Genomic DNA, 15,853 nt, shown 5'->3' on the forward strand with positions numbered 1-15,853 from the left:
ATATTTCTAACTATCATCCTTGTCCTATGATGAGAAGTAGGAAAACACCCACTGTCCTAGAACATCTTGTCAGCCTTTGCTTTCCTGAGTTGGGTATATTCACATAGGTGCAATTCTTTCATCAGAAATACATCTTACCTTGGCCAAAAGTAAACCGATTATTGTTCTGCCTTGTTCTCCATTTTCATGCCTTTGTTGTACTTTCATTTAACTTTGACTCAAAAAATTCCCCAATGGACTAATATAGATTACAGTTAACACCTATAATAATTGCATCAAACAGAAACTCATCTAGTAAGCCTTGAGTGTTTGCATCACTTTTTCTGATCTTCCTATTGAAGTTTGATAAGTTCTTTTTTAATTTTTTGATAGCCTAACGGTATACAGCTCTCCTCATGTTTAAGACTGAGGTACTTATTATTCTTAATCAGGGTCTTCATATTAGAATTATGATTCTCCAAAGTTTTCTTGATGTGGGCCCCCTCTGGAGTATCCCTTCTCTCTAAGATCTTGTCTGTCCTTCATTTCATTTCTTGGAATCCAAATACCTTTTCAATTTAATCCAACTAATCGTCTCTTTCATATCTAAAAGTTACATTTCAAGCAACTAGACCTGAGGACTTCTCCTCTTCACTTCTATGCCTGTCACCCTGAACTTCAAGAACTTACTTTTTCTTCTAAAATACCCAGCTAGTGTTTTAGGCTAAAACTTAAAGTTACTTGCTTGGGATGACCAACTAAAGAAAACCATACAATTAAAAAAAAAAAATAACTCCATGGCTAATAGAAGCTGCTGCACGGTAAAAAACTTACATGTCTGCTATATCAAAAAAAAAAAAAAAAACAATTTCTGAATGTTATTTAACCCCCTCAATTTTGCATTGAATCTAAATGTAGGTATTTTAGTGCCTAATAAATGGTATCTCTCTTTTTAACTAAATTTAGAATCTATTTGATAGTAAGGCGTTGGAGATCAAAATGTCAGCTTTATCTCTGTTACAGCTGTTAGAACATGATTTAAGTATATGACAAAAAATGAATTTCCAAAAACTGATCCCACACATTAGATAAGCCTACCTGACACAGAATGATCTGCATTCCAATGTACAATGCATAAAAGCACAACTTTCCTTAAAAAAAAATCTCTAATATTATATTTCCAAAAAGATGTTATGATAGCAACAGGTACTATGAACTCAAAAGGAAGGAAATACAATTTTTTATCATTAGCACCTTTGCCTACGGTAGAGTTTTTGTTAGATGTTAAATATAGTTGTATTACTGTTTCATCAGATTCCTTACTCTTTTCCTCCTGTAACATAGCTAGCCACTAATTTTCCATATCACCATATCTAGAAATGTGATGATAAGGTGTGTGCCTTATCACCCTTTAGATCCTTAGTGCCCTGGAGATATATTTTACCCCTAAAAATAATTGATAATTGACAGAAGTGTAGAACTATTGGTTTAAGATAATTTTTCCTCAGAACTTAGGAGAAAGAACTCTAATTGCTTCTAGTTATGTCTATAATCGATTGTCACTCCTTTGTATATAACATGTAGAATTTCTTTTTCTTCTCTCTCTGTCTTTGAATATTTTAGATTTTTCTCCTTATCTCGGGTTCAGAAATGTTACAAGTATATTTTATTCTAATTTTATGCTTATTTTTCTACTTTATACTCTCAATCTGAAGACTTACACTGGACTGTCTTATACGTGTTAATTAACCTGAAGGATGTTCATTTCTAGAATCAACTGATTTCAAGAAGCTTATTTTTAGAGACTTCTAGGATTAAAGATGAAGTTGTCTGTTTCAATAGAAATACACCTGCCTAATTCTCATGACAGTCCTATAATCAGTGAGCATTATATTATTAAAAGAATACCTACTGAATGGTTACTTATCTCCAGAAATATAAATTCTGAAATTTTGATCTTAGTATCTTTATCTGCTTGTGTTTTGCTCCTGCATTTTAACACTATGTAATTTTTTAAATTAAACCATATATGTGTGCTGAATTCTTCTGTATCATGAGACTTAGATTGAAAGATACCATAGGAATATTAATATACTAATAAATAATTTTCAATATTTAGCTACAATATAGTAAGCTACAATAAGGCAATATATTACTTTGTTAGATTTGCTATATTTTCCTGACTGGTAGCACTGCTAAATAAATATGGGTCATATATGAAATCAATTTTCAACATCATTAAAATGAAATTAACATCCGACACAACTATCAGCAGCATCCTCCAGAGAAGCAGTTTTATCCTTGGAGCATGGCAGTCAGAGTTAATCACTACCAGTGAATCTTTATGTTAGAACTTCAAAGACATAAAAGTGAAGCTCTATAGATTTAGTTAATTTATTTCCATTGCAATCCTAGGAGTATCCTTCTGTGCCCTCTTTAATGTGTTTTGAGACTGAATTTTCAATCTTTGGCATTTGGAAGTTCTGAGTTTGCATATCTCTAAGCAAAATAAATGTCTGAAAATATAATTAAAGGTATCACAGAAATTCCACAGCATTCTTTCATTTAATAAATATTTATTAAGTGCCTAGGTACCGAATTAAACTTGTAAATGACTTGTATTCCAGAGGTTAATTTGCAGGGTGTGTATTAGAAACTTTAAATACATTTTCCCATATAAGTGTTGCTTATATGTAAAGTAAATGTCTTTGATCCCCATATACACATGCACACACACACACAAACACACACACACACACACACACACCCCTACCACTTTGAAAGCATGTTGTAGGAACTGAATCTGGCTAGATAAAGCACAAGGAGGATTTATTGAAATAGTATATCTCAGAGATAGCAGAAACAGAAGAATCAGAACACCTCCACTATGTCAAACAATAAGTGAATTCTAGAGTATTGTCAAGAATTCATACTTTGTATTGCATCCTATTCCATTCCAAGTTTTTAATTTTTAGACAAAAGCATCTGATTGGCCTAGTGTGAAACAGATATTTGTACTTAGATCAATTAGTAATTCCAGGCTTTATTTTGTGCAGAATTGGCTACTGGTGAGCACTGCTCAAGAACCAACTCAAAAAGATCTAGTAATATAGAATATTTCAGAAACTATATCCAACATTCTCAATATATCTTTGGAAAAATGTGTCCCATTTTCCTACCTAGAACTCCAGAACTAGTCTTTTCCACTTGCACTGATGTGGAACTATCATTGCTTTGTTATCTGACCATGGATAACCCTGGCTAACTCCAACCATGGAATATTGTAAGAATTCTTTGAACTTAAAAAAATAGGAACACTGAAAGGATTAAAGGTCAAAATGCATTGAACTTTATTAGGAAAAATAAAACTAAGAAATCCAAAGCATCTTAATAGTTAGACAGATACAGATAGAAGATAGAGTTATATGAGTTTGTTTAATTTGAAGAAAGAAAAAGAACACAGAAGGCATAGGGCTACAGTTTTGTGCTGACAATACTATGTGAATAGATTATAAAGTAAGTAGAACAGAAATCCTAGGCATATCTTTGGTGCATATAATCTTTAATTTTTTTTTTAAGATTTATTTATTTTTATACAAGAGCTAGGATACAGGCCAGAGGCATGGGAGGGTGAGAGGATTCACCAGAGGCAGAGCAGGGAGAACAGGCAGATGACAGAAATACATTGCTGAGGGGAGCAGCAGGCGTGACAGAAGAGGTCTGCTACACCATGTGGCATTCTCACCAGCTGGCCGGGATCGAACCCGCACTGCAGAGGCTGCAGACAGCTTCACAGGGTGGTGCTCAACCCGCTGCGCTGCTGTGGAGGCCCCAATCTTTAATGTGTTTTGACATTTGCCTTATTGTTTTGATATATGCAAACACATGTATGTTTTTATTTTATATAATGTCTATGTCTCCACATTTTCTGCCAAGTAGAAACATTTTTCTACATGGAAAGAGTAAAATAAAAATTATTAATATGGAATTAAAAGTCATAATCGTTACATAAACTAGAAGAGTGACCTCCTTTTATAAATAAAACTCTATCATTTGTCTTGATTAAATTAAAACAAATCATTGCATTTGCGTAATTCAGGGGCCATGGTCCCTTCTTTAAGTCACTAGTCTTGAGCAAAATGAGAAAAATTTTAGATCACAGCCTAAAATTCTCTAATGTTCTTATTTAAAATATGTCACCAAGCTAAAGACTGGTCACCTCACTGTTGTTTTCCAAAATAAATGTAAAGAATTTATAAGATTATTTTACAGCAATAGGAAGGGATTTATTGATAACCAAGAGTAAATGGAGTCTTTTAAAAATAATGTATGCTCTTAAACATGTTAGATATGTTCTAGACATGTAGATGACAGAAATACTGTAGAAATACCACATAATGAGTTCAGCAGTGTATTTCATTTACTTTCTTCAGTATGGTAGGTAATGTCGTACACACTTTACATCTACTATAGTTCTCATAATTTTCACAGGGCCTTTCAGGTAGAATCTGTGATTTCCTTCCACACACGAGGAAACATAGTTTCTTAGGGGTTGTGTTATAAAAAATTGCAGATGGTCTGAACTCAGTTTTCCTTTCACTTATTTAGAATCTCAGGTGAAGGCTATGATTTGAAGAATATGTAGTTCAGTATTTCAGCTGAACCTTGAATGCCCTATATAGTTTTAAGCGGCCTGTATATAGTCAAGAGAGAATCCCTTACTGTTTTTATACTCTGAAAAGAGTAGCATATTTTCCCTCTAGAAAAAAATTAGTTTTGTACCTGATTCATTCCAACTTTCAAATTGAGCAACAAATACATTCAAACAAAATACCTTTATTTTTAGACCAGGGGAGGGTCATTGCAAAGCACAAAATGTTGTCTTATAAAATTATCTTTTTCTGATATAATTAATCTCATATAATATTCCAAAGTTTGATAGAAGAATAACAATGATCACTAATAAATAACCTATGTAAGAAAATTAAATGTGTGCTTGAATCAGGCTAGAATTATTCATTCCAATAAAACTTACAAAGTCAATGTCTAATAGCAAGGGTAATTAAATTCCTTTTAAAAAATAACTAATTAATTTACATCTCAGTACAGTGCTGACAACTTCATCTAGAAAGAATTCTCCACATTTGTTTCCACAAACATAAGATCTTATATTGGTTTAGCACATACAGTATTTTAAAAAGGTCTTAGAAGATGTGCTTTCATCCCATAGTTATTTAAAATTAGCCACTTATGAAGCCAGCTTTTCCTCCATGTTTTTCCTCCAATATTTCTAAGAAGGGCAGTGATTATCTATATCCTATTGCCAGGATTTTGTAAAAGAAATTTCTATTCTAAAAGCTTTCCATTCAAAAATATGCATATGTATATTTTATGTACATACAACAAACATATAATTAAATGGCTTTATTTCATAGTCTACATAATATTTTTTTTTTTAATTTTAGGCTTGACTGGATTAGGTTTACTAAGCAAGTGAATAATAACATTCTTAGAAGTGTATTAACCTCCTTTAAAGAATCTCAGATATTTTAGCTACTTGAAGTCAGTATTAACTTGTAAGAAAATTTATTTCTGAAGCAGTGTGATGATGAGCCACGCGAAAAACTTCTGAACCATCATATTTTATTTATAAGGATGACTACAAATGTGCTGGCATTTTATTTTGTCTGTATCCTATCACCTGCCTTTATCTATAAAATCAGTCCTGCCATCACCCTGGAGTGCTCTTAGAGCCATTTGGATTACTACTCTCATCCTAATCTTTGATTTTCACAGCTTCATCACTTCTGGTGTCATGCTCTACTCCAGGTCAGACACTATCGACAGTCATATTCTGAATCTTGCCATCAGCTCTAAATTTTTCTGACTCCAAAATTTCTAAGTTAATTTTATCAATCCTTCCTAATCATAATCTTCTGCTTTCAGATTGCTTTATCAACTGTCCCTATCATCTTTTTAAAAGCTTGTGTCTTTTTACCAGTATATTATCCCTTTTCTGTCTTTAGCTTAGATTCCAAGTCCATAATTTCAATACAATGAAACATCCCTAAATGTCATTATTTCTCTTTAATCTGTGTGCATGCATATGTCATAAACACAGTCACTGTTGAATCTTCTCTCTCCATGTTTACATTTGGACACCTCCATCCTACTGGAGAATATCACAGCAGGGTCATTTGGACTGGCTGTCTTTGGGAATTCAGCACTTCCTGGTAATCTCAGTATTTTTCACTCACCAGCCAGTCTTCTTTCTACTCTCTGCAGCTTCTGTTGGAGACCTCCAATGGCCTCAAGTCTGGATCCTCTATAGATGAGTTCACATTCTACTTTACAGGACAAGAAAGAAGACACCATCTAAGGGCTCTTGTTATTTGCTGCCCAATTCACACTCTCTCCCACTTCTTACTGAAAGGCAGGGCACTCTTTTTTTACTTAAAGGCCACCCCTTCTAATTTTCTCACTCATTTTGTGCTAATTTCCCATCTGCTCTTACACTTTCAAATACTGATCTTTTCTGTGTTTTGGCCAGCAACAATTAAATATTCTCAAATCTCACCTACTGTAAGAAGTTCTTCCTTCATTCAACATTTCCACTCCATTTCTAACTTTTCACTCCCCAATCTGGTGTTCATAACAGATTTAAAAATATTTCTGAGTCACCAACGTGAACTTTAAAAAGAGACAACTATATTCCATGTAGGAAGCACATGTGTGAAATATTTCATGTGAAGGTTTACATCCAAAGTTGGCTAGTTTATGAACAGAAAGTCCATTCTTTTCCTTAGCGATCTAGAAGTTCAGAGTGAGACAATTGAGTTTAAGGCTCCTGTGTTAGACTATAAGGCTTATGTCAGACATAATGAGTTTTTGTTGTGTCTGGATATATGCTGATGTGACCAAAGAAAGCATTATGCCAATAATTGAATTTGATGTAATTAATTAGATAACTTAAAAACTGTTCTTTTTTTATAGTTCACAGAATTTCTGTTGCTTTTATCATCTTCATAAACTAGAAGAGAAAAAAAGAATAAATAGCTTATCTGTTACTATAAATAACTGCTTGTAGGAAAGAATAATTTGTGTAAGATGAATTAAACACTTCATCCAAACAAGAAAAAACCCCAACTCTGCAAAATATATTACCCTAATAGATTTGTAATACATTACCACAAAAATCTCTGAGATTTTATGACTATAGATTATTGTACTTCATAGAAAATATATTTTGAAATTCATGAGTTAATGTACTTAATATTCTAAAGTGAGATAGCTGGTCAGTATTGCTCTTACTTTAATGGATTATGGAGAAAAAAGTTCATGGAAACACTAAGAAATTAAGCAACTTATGCAAATTGGTAACAAATGTATTAGAACTTTAAGCAATACTTTTGAGAAATATTTTTATGTGTGTTTCCTGTTTATTTTCATAATTCCTCTTATAGTTATTTTTATTAATACATGTTTTCTATTTTTAAAATGATGAAAGATATATGGGATATCAGTATTCTAGTGTGCAGATTTAATCAACTTGATTTGTTGAAGAGCAATTCTTAGATAGCTCATAGGTTGAGGACAATTATTTTGTCCATGGTAATAACTAACCACAAATACATCTGGCAATTTGCTTGGAAAGCTCAGAAATTGCCTTTACTTCAGAGCTCTTTAAAGAGCTCACAGGTTTGTTGACCAGAAAACCATTTTAATGAATTAAAAGCTATCTATTTTTGGTCTTTAATTCATGGTATGTACTGGGTGAAAAAAATGCCATAATTTTTTTTAGGATATTATGCTGCCAGTCTATCTGGATGTTATGTTTTTGTTTATGTGAAAATTTAAGGAACTTGCCACAGTTATTCTGAAGTTAAGATCAAAGAATATGCATTTCTCAAAAATGCCCACTGAATAACCTAAGACATGGTTTCTCTGAATGAATGCATTTGGAGGAGGCCTGTGCAGGGTGTTCCATTGCTTGTCAAACTTTTCTTTATAAATGATTGTGCAATAAACAAGGAAATTCTAACTTGCCAACTATCTGAAATAGGGATTTCTGCTTCATATTTTGTTATGTTGAATATATTTTATGAGTTAAAAGTTTATTTTTCTAATAACTGGTTTATTATGCTTGTACAAAGAATTTAAAATAATATTCCATGGCTTTTTGTTGAATTATTTAAATTCCATATTTTCCCAGTGCCTCTACTATATCCAGGGATCAAGTAGGCTACTTCAAAAGCTACATTGAAGTCAGTATCATTTTAGTGATAATTTCTGGTAATATAGGTGAATCAGCCTAGTTCACTTTTTTTTTTTCCTCCTCGGAGCAGCATTTATTAACATCTGTCCAGATAAATAAGTTTTTCTATTGAAAGAGACTCAGCTGGTGCAAACTCAACATTATTTTGCCAGTTCAAATGGAAGAAGATATAATGTGGCAAGGGGAGAAGAATGATAGAATTCCTTTATACCTTCTCATGGTCTGATTACTAATCCTGACCTATTTATGCAACTATCTTTTATTATGGCACTTGTTGGAATAACGAACCTGGATCCATTATGGACCCAGAATATTCAAATATCTTCTTAATTAAATTGAAGAAATTAAAATCAGAACCTGCTAGTAATCTTAACAAAACCAGGTTTAAGAACTAGAATCCAGATATTCTGACCTGAAGCCTGTGCTTTATTCAAGTTACTGCCTCTCCAGAGGTCGACTGTACTTTCTCTTGAGTTCTCACAGTAGGTTTATGAGACTGTGTAAGACACTGAGTGCCATTTCTTAGTTGTTGCTTCCATTTGTAAAATAACCCAGTAGTGCCCTAAGGTAAAAACTGTTCTTTAATGAAGTGCTTGACTTCCTCCTGGGGTATACTGGAGGCTGGGAAAAATGTGGTCGTGCATGTTTCAGAGTGGCTCATTTTCAAGAGACAGACTTGCTGGTCAACTATTAGAACTGCCCTCAGCCTGATCATGCTTTTGGATACAGTGAGTATGTGTGTCATGGGGGAAGAAAAAGACACCATGTCTTTCTCATATCTGAGCTTTCACACATCTGAAATGATGCTCTTGTTTTATTCCATGGCTTTCTTTGGATTGAAATGTATCCATTAACATTTGTGTGCTTTTCTTTCCCATCCACCCTTCTCCATCTCATGAAAAGCACATCTGGGTAAGTGGAATCACAATGGCTGCTGAACATGTTTATTTTCAGCACCATCCTCTTTTTTTTTTTTCTCTTCAGTATTTCTCTTTTCAGTTGTAACACAAGCTGCACTGCCTCTGATCTAAAATGAAAATGAAAGTATATTCATTTCCACACCATAAAAAGAATCATTGGTTCAGAGAAATGTTCACATTCAAATTAATTATGTTGGTGTTTCATGCAATTCTGTTTCTTTGGTTCTATTAGACACATGTCGGGGGACATATCAGACTTCATTTCCCCTAGTTCTCCATGTCATTTTCTGGGGTCTAGGGTAACACTCAGACTTAAGTCATAGTTGCAGGTCCCATTGGTCATTTTGACTGTGCTGCATGCCTGGATCTACCCTGTGTCCCTTAGTGCTTTGGGGTTTCCACCAGCATTCTATTCATGAGACAAAACTATTTGTCAATTACTGGAACCGCTCTTAGATGAAGAGTGTTTAATGCTGGGTTTTCTCTACCGGGACTTTGGCACTTAGATTCCAAAGCAATCCTTGATTTGAAATGAAACTTTCTTTTTGTGTATTCTTTCTGCTGTTCCCTGTACTACTGATTAATTTTTAAATTAAACTTTTAAATCTATTATAATCAGATTATAGTTGCAAATTTTGAAATATTTTTGAACTAAGATTAAAATGTGTTATCTATTCCTAAAACAAATTAGACATTGAAGAAAAAGGTATTTTATATAACATTTAAAAAATAGTATTTAACATGATCATCTCATTAAAACACTTTGCATGGGGGGGAGTCATTCCTTTTTAAGTTTAAAGCAGCATTTTTGGGAGTTAAATACAATGACTCCAATGAAATACAATTATTATGAAAGCTATGAAGAGTGTCACAGCTACATGAAAATTTCATATACCAGTATAAGATATGACCTTTGTACTATTAGTTCATTAGTGTGATTTATATTTGCTATATATTTTTCTTCTCTAATTTTCAGCTATACTTACTAATTATTTAACACTGCAGTATTTGCCTTAGTTAGCATAACTTATGATATTAAGGAAAGCTCAGTAAGCTTGCATTAAAAATGTAAGGCAAGTTGTGGTTAGAGTATTTCTATTCAATCATGCTGTTCAAATGCAGGTTGGATGTTCTTATTTTTTTTAAATAATAAATATTGTGGACATTGGAGTTTTAAAGCATTCTCAATCTATCGTATAATATTGGACTTACGTATTCTGATGATTTTTAAGTTTCACAAAGAATTTAAAACCAAGAAACAAAACTTGATTTGCCCATTCTTCTTGAATGAAACACTGAAAATTACATGGGTGATGCACTGTCATTACAAACTATAAGATACTACTATAATTGCCTTAATTTTAAAATTTGTTTTCTTACTCTTACAACTTATACATTTTAGGTACTCAAAACATTTCCCTAGTACAGTAGGAGAAGGCCATAGTACAAACACAGTTGAAGACATGGGAAGGTTAGAGGTGCAAAGAATATACTGAGTTAGGAGTCAAGACAAGAGTATAAGCTGAATCTTCCCACTTATTTGATGAGTACCCTTAAGTGATTGAATTCTATTTTCTGTATTTACAAATATTACTATCGACTTCCTAATTCACACAAGAATATGAGAAAATATATACAACTGCAGCAACAGTGCACTCTAAACTTCAAATCTGAGTTAAAGTGAGCTCAAAATTAGATGAAGCACAAAGCAATCTGGTCTAACCTAAATGTATCCAAGTAATCTGAAAAATTACCACTGTTCCTCCAACAAGTCCCCAACTTACAATCAAGAGGTGACTTGGGGAAACAGGCCACAGTGTCTTATAAAAGTAAGATTGCTTAATGAAAAGTAATACAAGCCCCTCTAGTTTTCAGTAAACAGCATGAATAATTGTATTGCTCCATCACATTTGTTTGTGTGTACATGTGTTTATACCCTTTTAATGGTTTTGAAAGTGATTAAATTCAAAACAAGGTAAGGAAGGAAATTATGTAAATCCCAACTCAAATTCACAAATAAATTAAATTTCTTTCCTGAGACTAAGCCCTCCATTTTAGTGCAGCTTGAAAAAAGGTTTAAATATAAATGAACTTAGGTTTTAATGCAATCAAGTTATTTCAGTTCTGAACAACCTAGCATGTTTTCTTATACTCTAAACAAAACAGTACTTAAATGTGTAATGGATGTTTATATGCTCGGCATGTGAAAATGTGCCACAATAAGATTCATAAACATCCATACACTTGAACTTGCACACAGACAAAATCATCATATGCTATGCTGTAAAAATCAAGACAACCTTGTTAGTGTTATATTTGAAACTCTTAATTTTATGAAGCTAAATATATATATTTAGGTAATCAATGCTCTGAAGCAGCTGATTAGGATTCGTGACATATTTCTGTTAGAATAATTATGTTAATTAAGATATACATTTTCAGTTTGCACATGTTAAAAAAAAATTGGGTGGCATTATATTTTATTCACATTTGCTAGCCAGAATTTCAAACAGCTTTCAAATATGCTATTTTTATTTTTATAGAATTTATCAACAAGTATAGATTTCTAAATGATAGGGTTGTGGCCCATTAACAGTTTGAAAGTTGAGATCATATCCTATTTACCCTTCTGACTATTGAATTTTAATGGAACAAGATAAATTTTAGAATTAATAATAGTGCAAAATATAACTAAATTTGCAACTAGCATTATGTAGGGAAAATTTATTCTCTATGCAGCACCATTAAAAAATAGTTTCAACTATCAAGTTACTTTGGCTTATACTTTATTCTTGGTTGATATGAAATTACACATTTTTTCTTCTGGCTATCTCAATAACTGAGTAATTGCCATGTTCTGTAATAAGTAAATAAGCCTCAAAGATACATTTTTCCAACTAGAGAATTACTTTGTATTACAATTGCACAAAATCAATTGAATTGAATTGAATTACACAAATTCAGCTTTTCTAACCTGATTATCTAAATGAGACTAACCTCCTACCTCTGGACAAGATGCAGAATTTGATATTAGTGGGAGTAACAAGAAAAGAAAACCCACAGCTTAGTTTTTCTCTTATTTCTTTGAGGATTAACACCAGTGATAGTTAGGGGACAAAGACTATATTTTAGCCAGGGGGTCAAATATATATATATATATATATTCTACTTCTAAATACAAATGAGCACAAGAAAAAAGATAAAAATAGGAATCTACCTTTTCATCAAATATTATCAGTGCTAGTATCCTGCTTTCTTAATGATGAAACATCTAGAGGTTAATTAGAATAGTGTTGGGTTATGCGAGCTGACTCTGTCACCAGGTTAGGGCTACAGTTCTGGCTCTGGACTCACTGGTTGTATGACTCTATGTATCCTTTTTACTTCAGTGTCCTCATCTGCAAACAGGTATCAATATGTATCTTACTAGGGTATTTTGAAAATTAAATGAATTATACATGTAAAGCACTTAAATAGGGCTTCACACATAGTAAGGAATACATGAATGTCAGCTATTATTTTCTGGTTTCCAGACTTCGATTCTCTACCTCTGGAATCTTTGCTCTTTCAAATCAGAATATTGCAGCTCAGAAGAATATGAAGAGGTTCAGAAGAATACAGATATAGCTTTATAATAATACTACAATAAATTTCATTATAATCTGTTTAATTACATTTAAAGAAAAATTTAATTTCTAAACAAGAACTATAATAAGTACAACAATTGGAGTACATAAAAGTTATAGTATTTGTGTAGAAGAAAAATTAATTCTTCCTGGGAGAAGTCTTGGATCCAATAGGAAGGTTAAAACATTTGCTGTGTCAAAGGCTAAGTGTGAGTTTGCCTTGATTATTATGCAAAGAGGGATGTTCCATGGAGGCAGATGATACAAAGAGGCACAAGGTAAAGGCATTTCATAGTCACAGAGGGTAAAATAGAATGGGGTGTTTGGGGAATAGCAAATATTTCAGTACTGATTGAACAGAAGCAGCGAAAGCAGTGAGGGAGACAACCAGGTTAGGGGAATAAGAGTATTTCTAGTTGTGCTAAGATATTTGACCATTATTTTTTGGGCAATAAAAAGGTTTTTAATCAGGCAAGTCTTATAAAAAATATTTGCATTTAGGAACCTATTGCCAGAAATTAGGAAAAAGGCAGAGGGAGAAGTTTCAGAAGGAGAGACAGATTCTGGAAGTATCACAAGATGAGTATTTGAACAAAAGCTTTTTGAACAAAATATTTTCTGTCATGTTAGAGAGGGCCACTATTCTTTCTACCCAACTTGAGTAACTACTAATCAAAATTCACATTTCTTATTAGAGTGCAATAAATAGTTGGCTGTTAACAAAACATATAATTCACTTGTGAAATGCTATGTGCTTCCTGGTTGTTGAGTGAATATTTGCTGGCTTTTTAAATAAATGTAGCAGAAGCTAATTATAAATGTGTATTTTCTTCTTTCCCCATGAGTAATCCAGCCTCTTCCCATCCTCCCTTATGCTAATCCTGCTTGGAATGCAGTTCCTTTTCCTTCCTACCTGCTCTTCATAACCAGCTGAATTGCTACAGAACCTTTTCCAGTTGTTTCCATTGTGATTAACCATTTTCCAAATCCTCACAACCAATGTGAATCTGCAAGTTTCAGTATCAATTTGTGCATCATGCTACATTTTAGGGCAGTTTCACATGTTTGCATTTTTCTTTCTAACCTGGAAACTTTGGTCCATGTCTATTTCCATATCAAGTACAAGTCTCAGCTCATAACGGATGCTTGATAAGTAATAACAGATGCTTGATAAGTACCTGATGCTAGGATGTTGGACCCTTCAACCCATTTCTATCAATATATGTGTCACAGTGGTACTAGGATAATTGAATATGATTTTTGATGAAGGAATGCCATTTGGGAAGCCCAAAGGAATAGGTAATGGAAAAGCAATCCAGGTGAGGAAGTCTTAGTTTTCCAGGCATCAATATCACTATTCATTTTCCCTGGGGCTGAATAGGTTATATGCAGAATTTACCTTGCTTTCCTTCATAGCTCCTCAAATGCAACAGCAGTTGATTTATGTATTTCTTCAGCTGCTGCAAGGATGTTTTACATCCTAGCTCCTTGCTCCCCACCCCATTGTATTTCTGCTGATAATAGCCATTGCAAATAAATAAAACTCTTCAGTTGAAAAGAATTTTTATTATATATTTTGTTATATATGGTTTTTACATATTATACATTTCTATTATATATGTGTGCTTATTTACCTCAATAAGTAAATAATTGAATGATAGTAGGGATCAATCATGCTTCATTTTGGCGTTCATCTGTGATATTAATGATAGATTCCTAAGCATAAATGACATACATTCAAAATAAAGCAATTAATATATAACTACATTTCATCTCTTTCATGTGTGAGACAAAAGAATACTAAGGAACAGAAGATATGTTTTACAATGTATTCTAGCTAGATATTCATCAATTTTAGTTTCAACGAAAATATGTACTTTCTATGATGAATGATCATAATTTGGTTTGTAAGTGAGTATTAGTTCTAAAGACTCAGTAGTCAGGACAGTGATTAAAGATGCATTTGTCAAGGCTCTTTACATCTTTTTGTTATCAGAAGCAACCATTTGTTGGCATCGATTTGTTTCACTTTCATTAAAATCAGTAGTAATTATAAATGAAAGGAAATACAATATTGCATTTTACACTTTACATTGCTTTGTAGTAGTGGAAGTCAGTTTCCTTGGATTTCTCTTCAAATGAGAAGTAATTTTGTAGTCTAGACAAAATACTAAATTTCTAAGGTAGACTAGGCATCTGCATCTGAAAAGTGTACTAAAATCAAGCACATCTCTTGAATGAGGCTGAAATAAACAAATTTATCTTCTGCCTCCATAGAAAGGAATTTTTCTATGATTGAGGTAAAGGGAAGTGATCAAGGCAGACAGAACCAACCACATTTAGATCCACCGTAACGGTTGCTTGACTATACATATATGAACATTTTCTTATTAGAAGTGTAAGATATTTGCTGATAATAAAATTCAACTTCTTAGTTCATTAATATTTAATGTTTGAATTCTGTTGAATATGTGTTGGACAAAATTATTTTTAGATATCAAACAGTTCACTCCACTCAACATCAACGAATGACTTGTGTCTATTATTCAAAGGAAGGAGTTCTGATATTCTATATTATCTCATAAAAAGCTTGTAAGGATTTTTTAAAAATATTGTCATTAAAAATAATCATTTTCCATATTAGCTGATATAATCTTTGCTGTACACTTCAGGCATGAACTTCTGGAAGAAGCTCGGAGAAAGGGATTACCTTTTGCCCAGTGGGATGGGCCTACTGTGGTCGCCTGGCTAGAGGTAAGAGAACTAAATTTGAAGGCTCTTATATCAATCAAGACTGATTTGATAGTTTTGTTTAGGATCAAGTAAAGACAGCTTCCGAAGTCATAGTTTTCCAACAGTCTGGAGTAGCTCTTAAAAGGAACATTTACTTTATTTAGGGATCGGTGACATTGTTGTGATTTTACTCAGATATTTTCCTTTGTGGCAGAAGGAAGCATTCAGTGGGATAAAAGGAAGTGTCTCTAAATTCTACCCTCTTCATATCTAGAGTAAGAGAAGAAACAGTCATTGAGCCACATTTCTGTTGTTTCAAG

General features: G+C 33.0%; 1 protein-coding gene across 5 annotated transcripts in view; it reads left to right on the top strand.

The window, feature by feature from the left end:
- PPFIA2 (PTPRF interacting protein alpha 2) overlaps nt 1-15,853 on the top strand; it is a 359,412-nt gene that overhangs the window by 312,167 nt on the left and 31,392 nt on the right. For all 5 annotated transcript variants that reach the window (XM_054696184.1, XM_054696186.1, XM_054696183.1 and 2 more), the window contains exon 22: nt 15,473-15,554. In XM_054696184.1, coding sequence (XP_054552159.1) covers nt 15,473-15,554 — 82 coding nt within the window. The remainder of the gene's footprint in view (nt 1-15,472; nt 15,555-15,853) is intronic.

This window comes from Talpa occidentalis, unplaced genomic scaffold (genome assembly GCF_014898055.3).
Source record: "Talpa occidentalis isolate TD23 unplaced genomic scaffold, MPIMG_talOcc4v2.1 talOcc4.16, whole genome shotgun sequence".
Classification (NCBI taxonomy): Eukaryota; Metazoa; Chordata; class Mammalia; order Eulipotyphla; family Talpidae; genus Talpa; species Talpa occidentalis.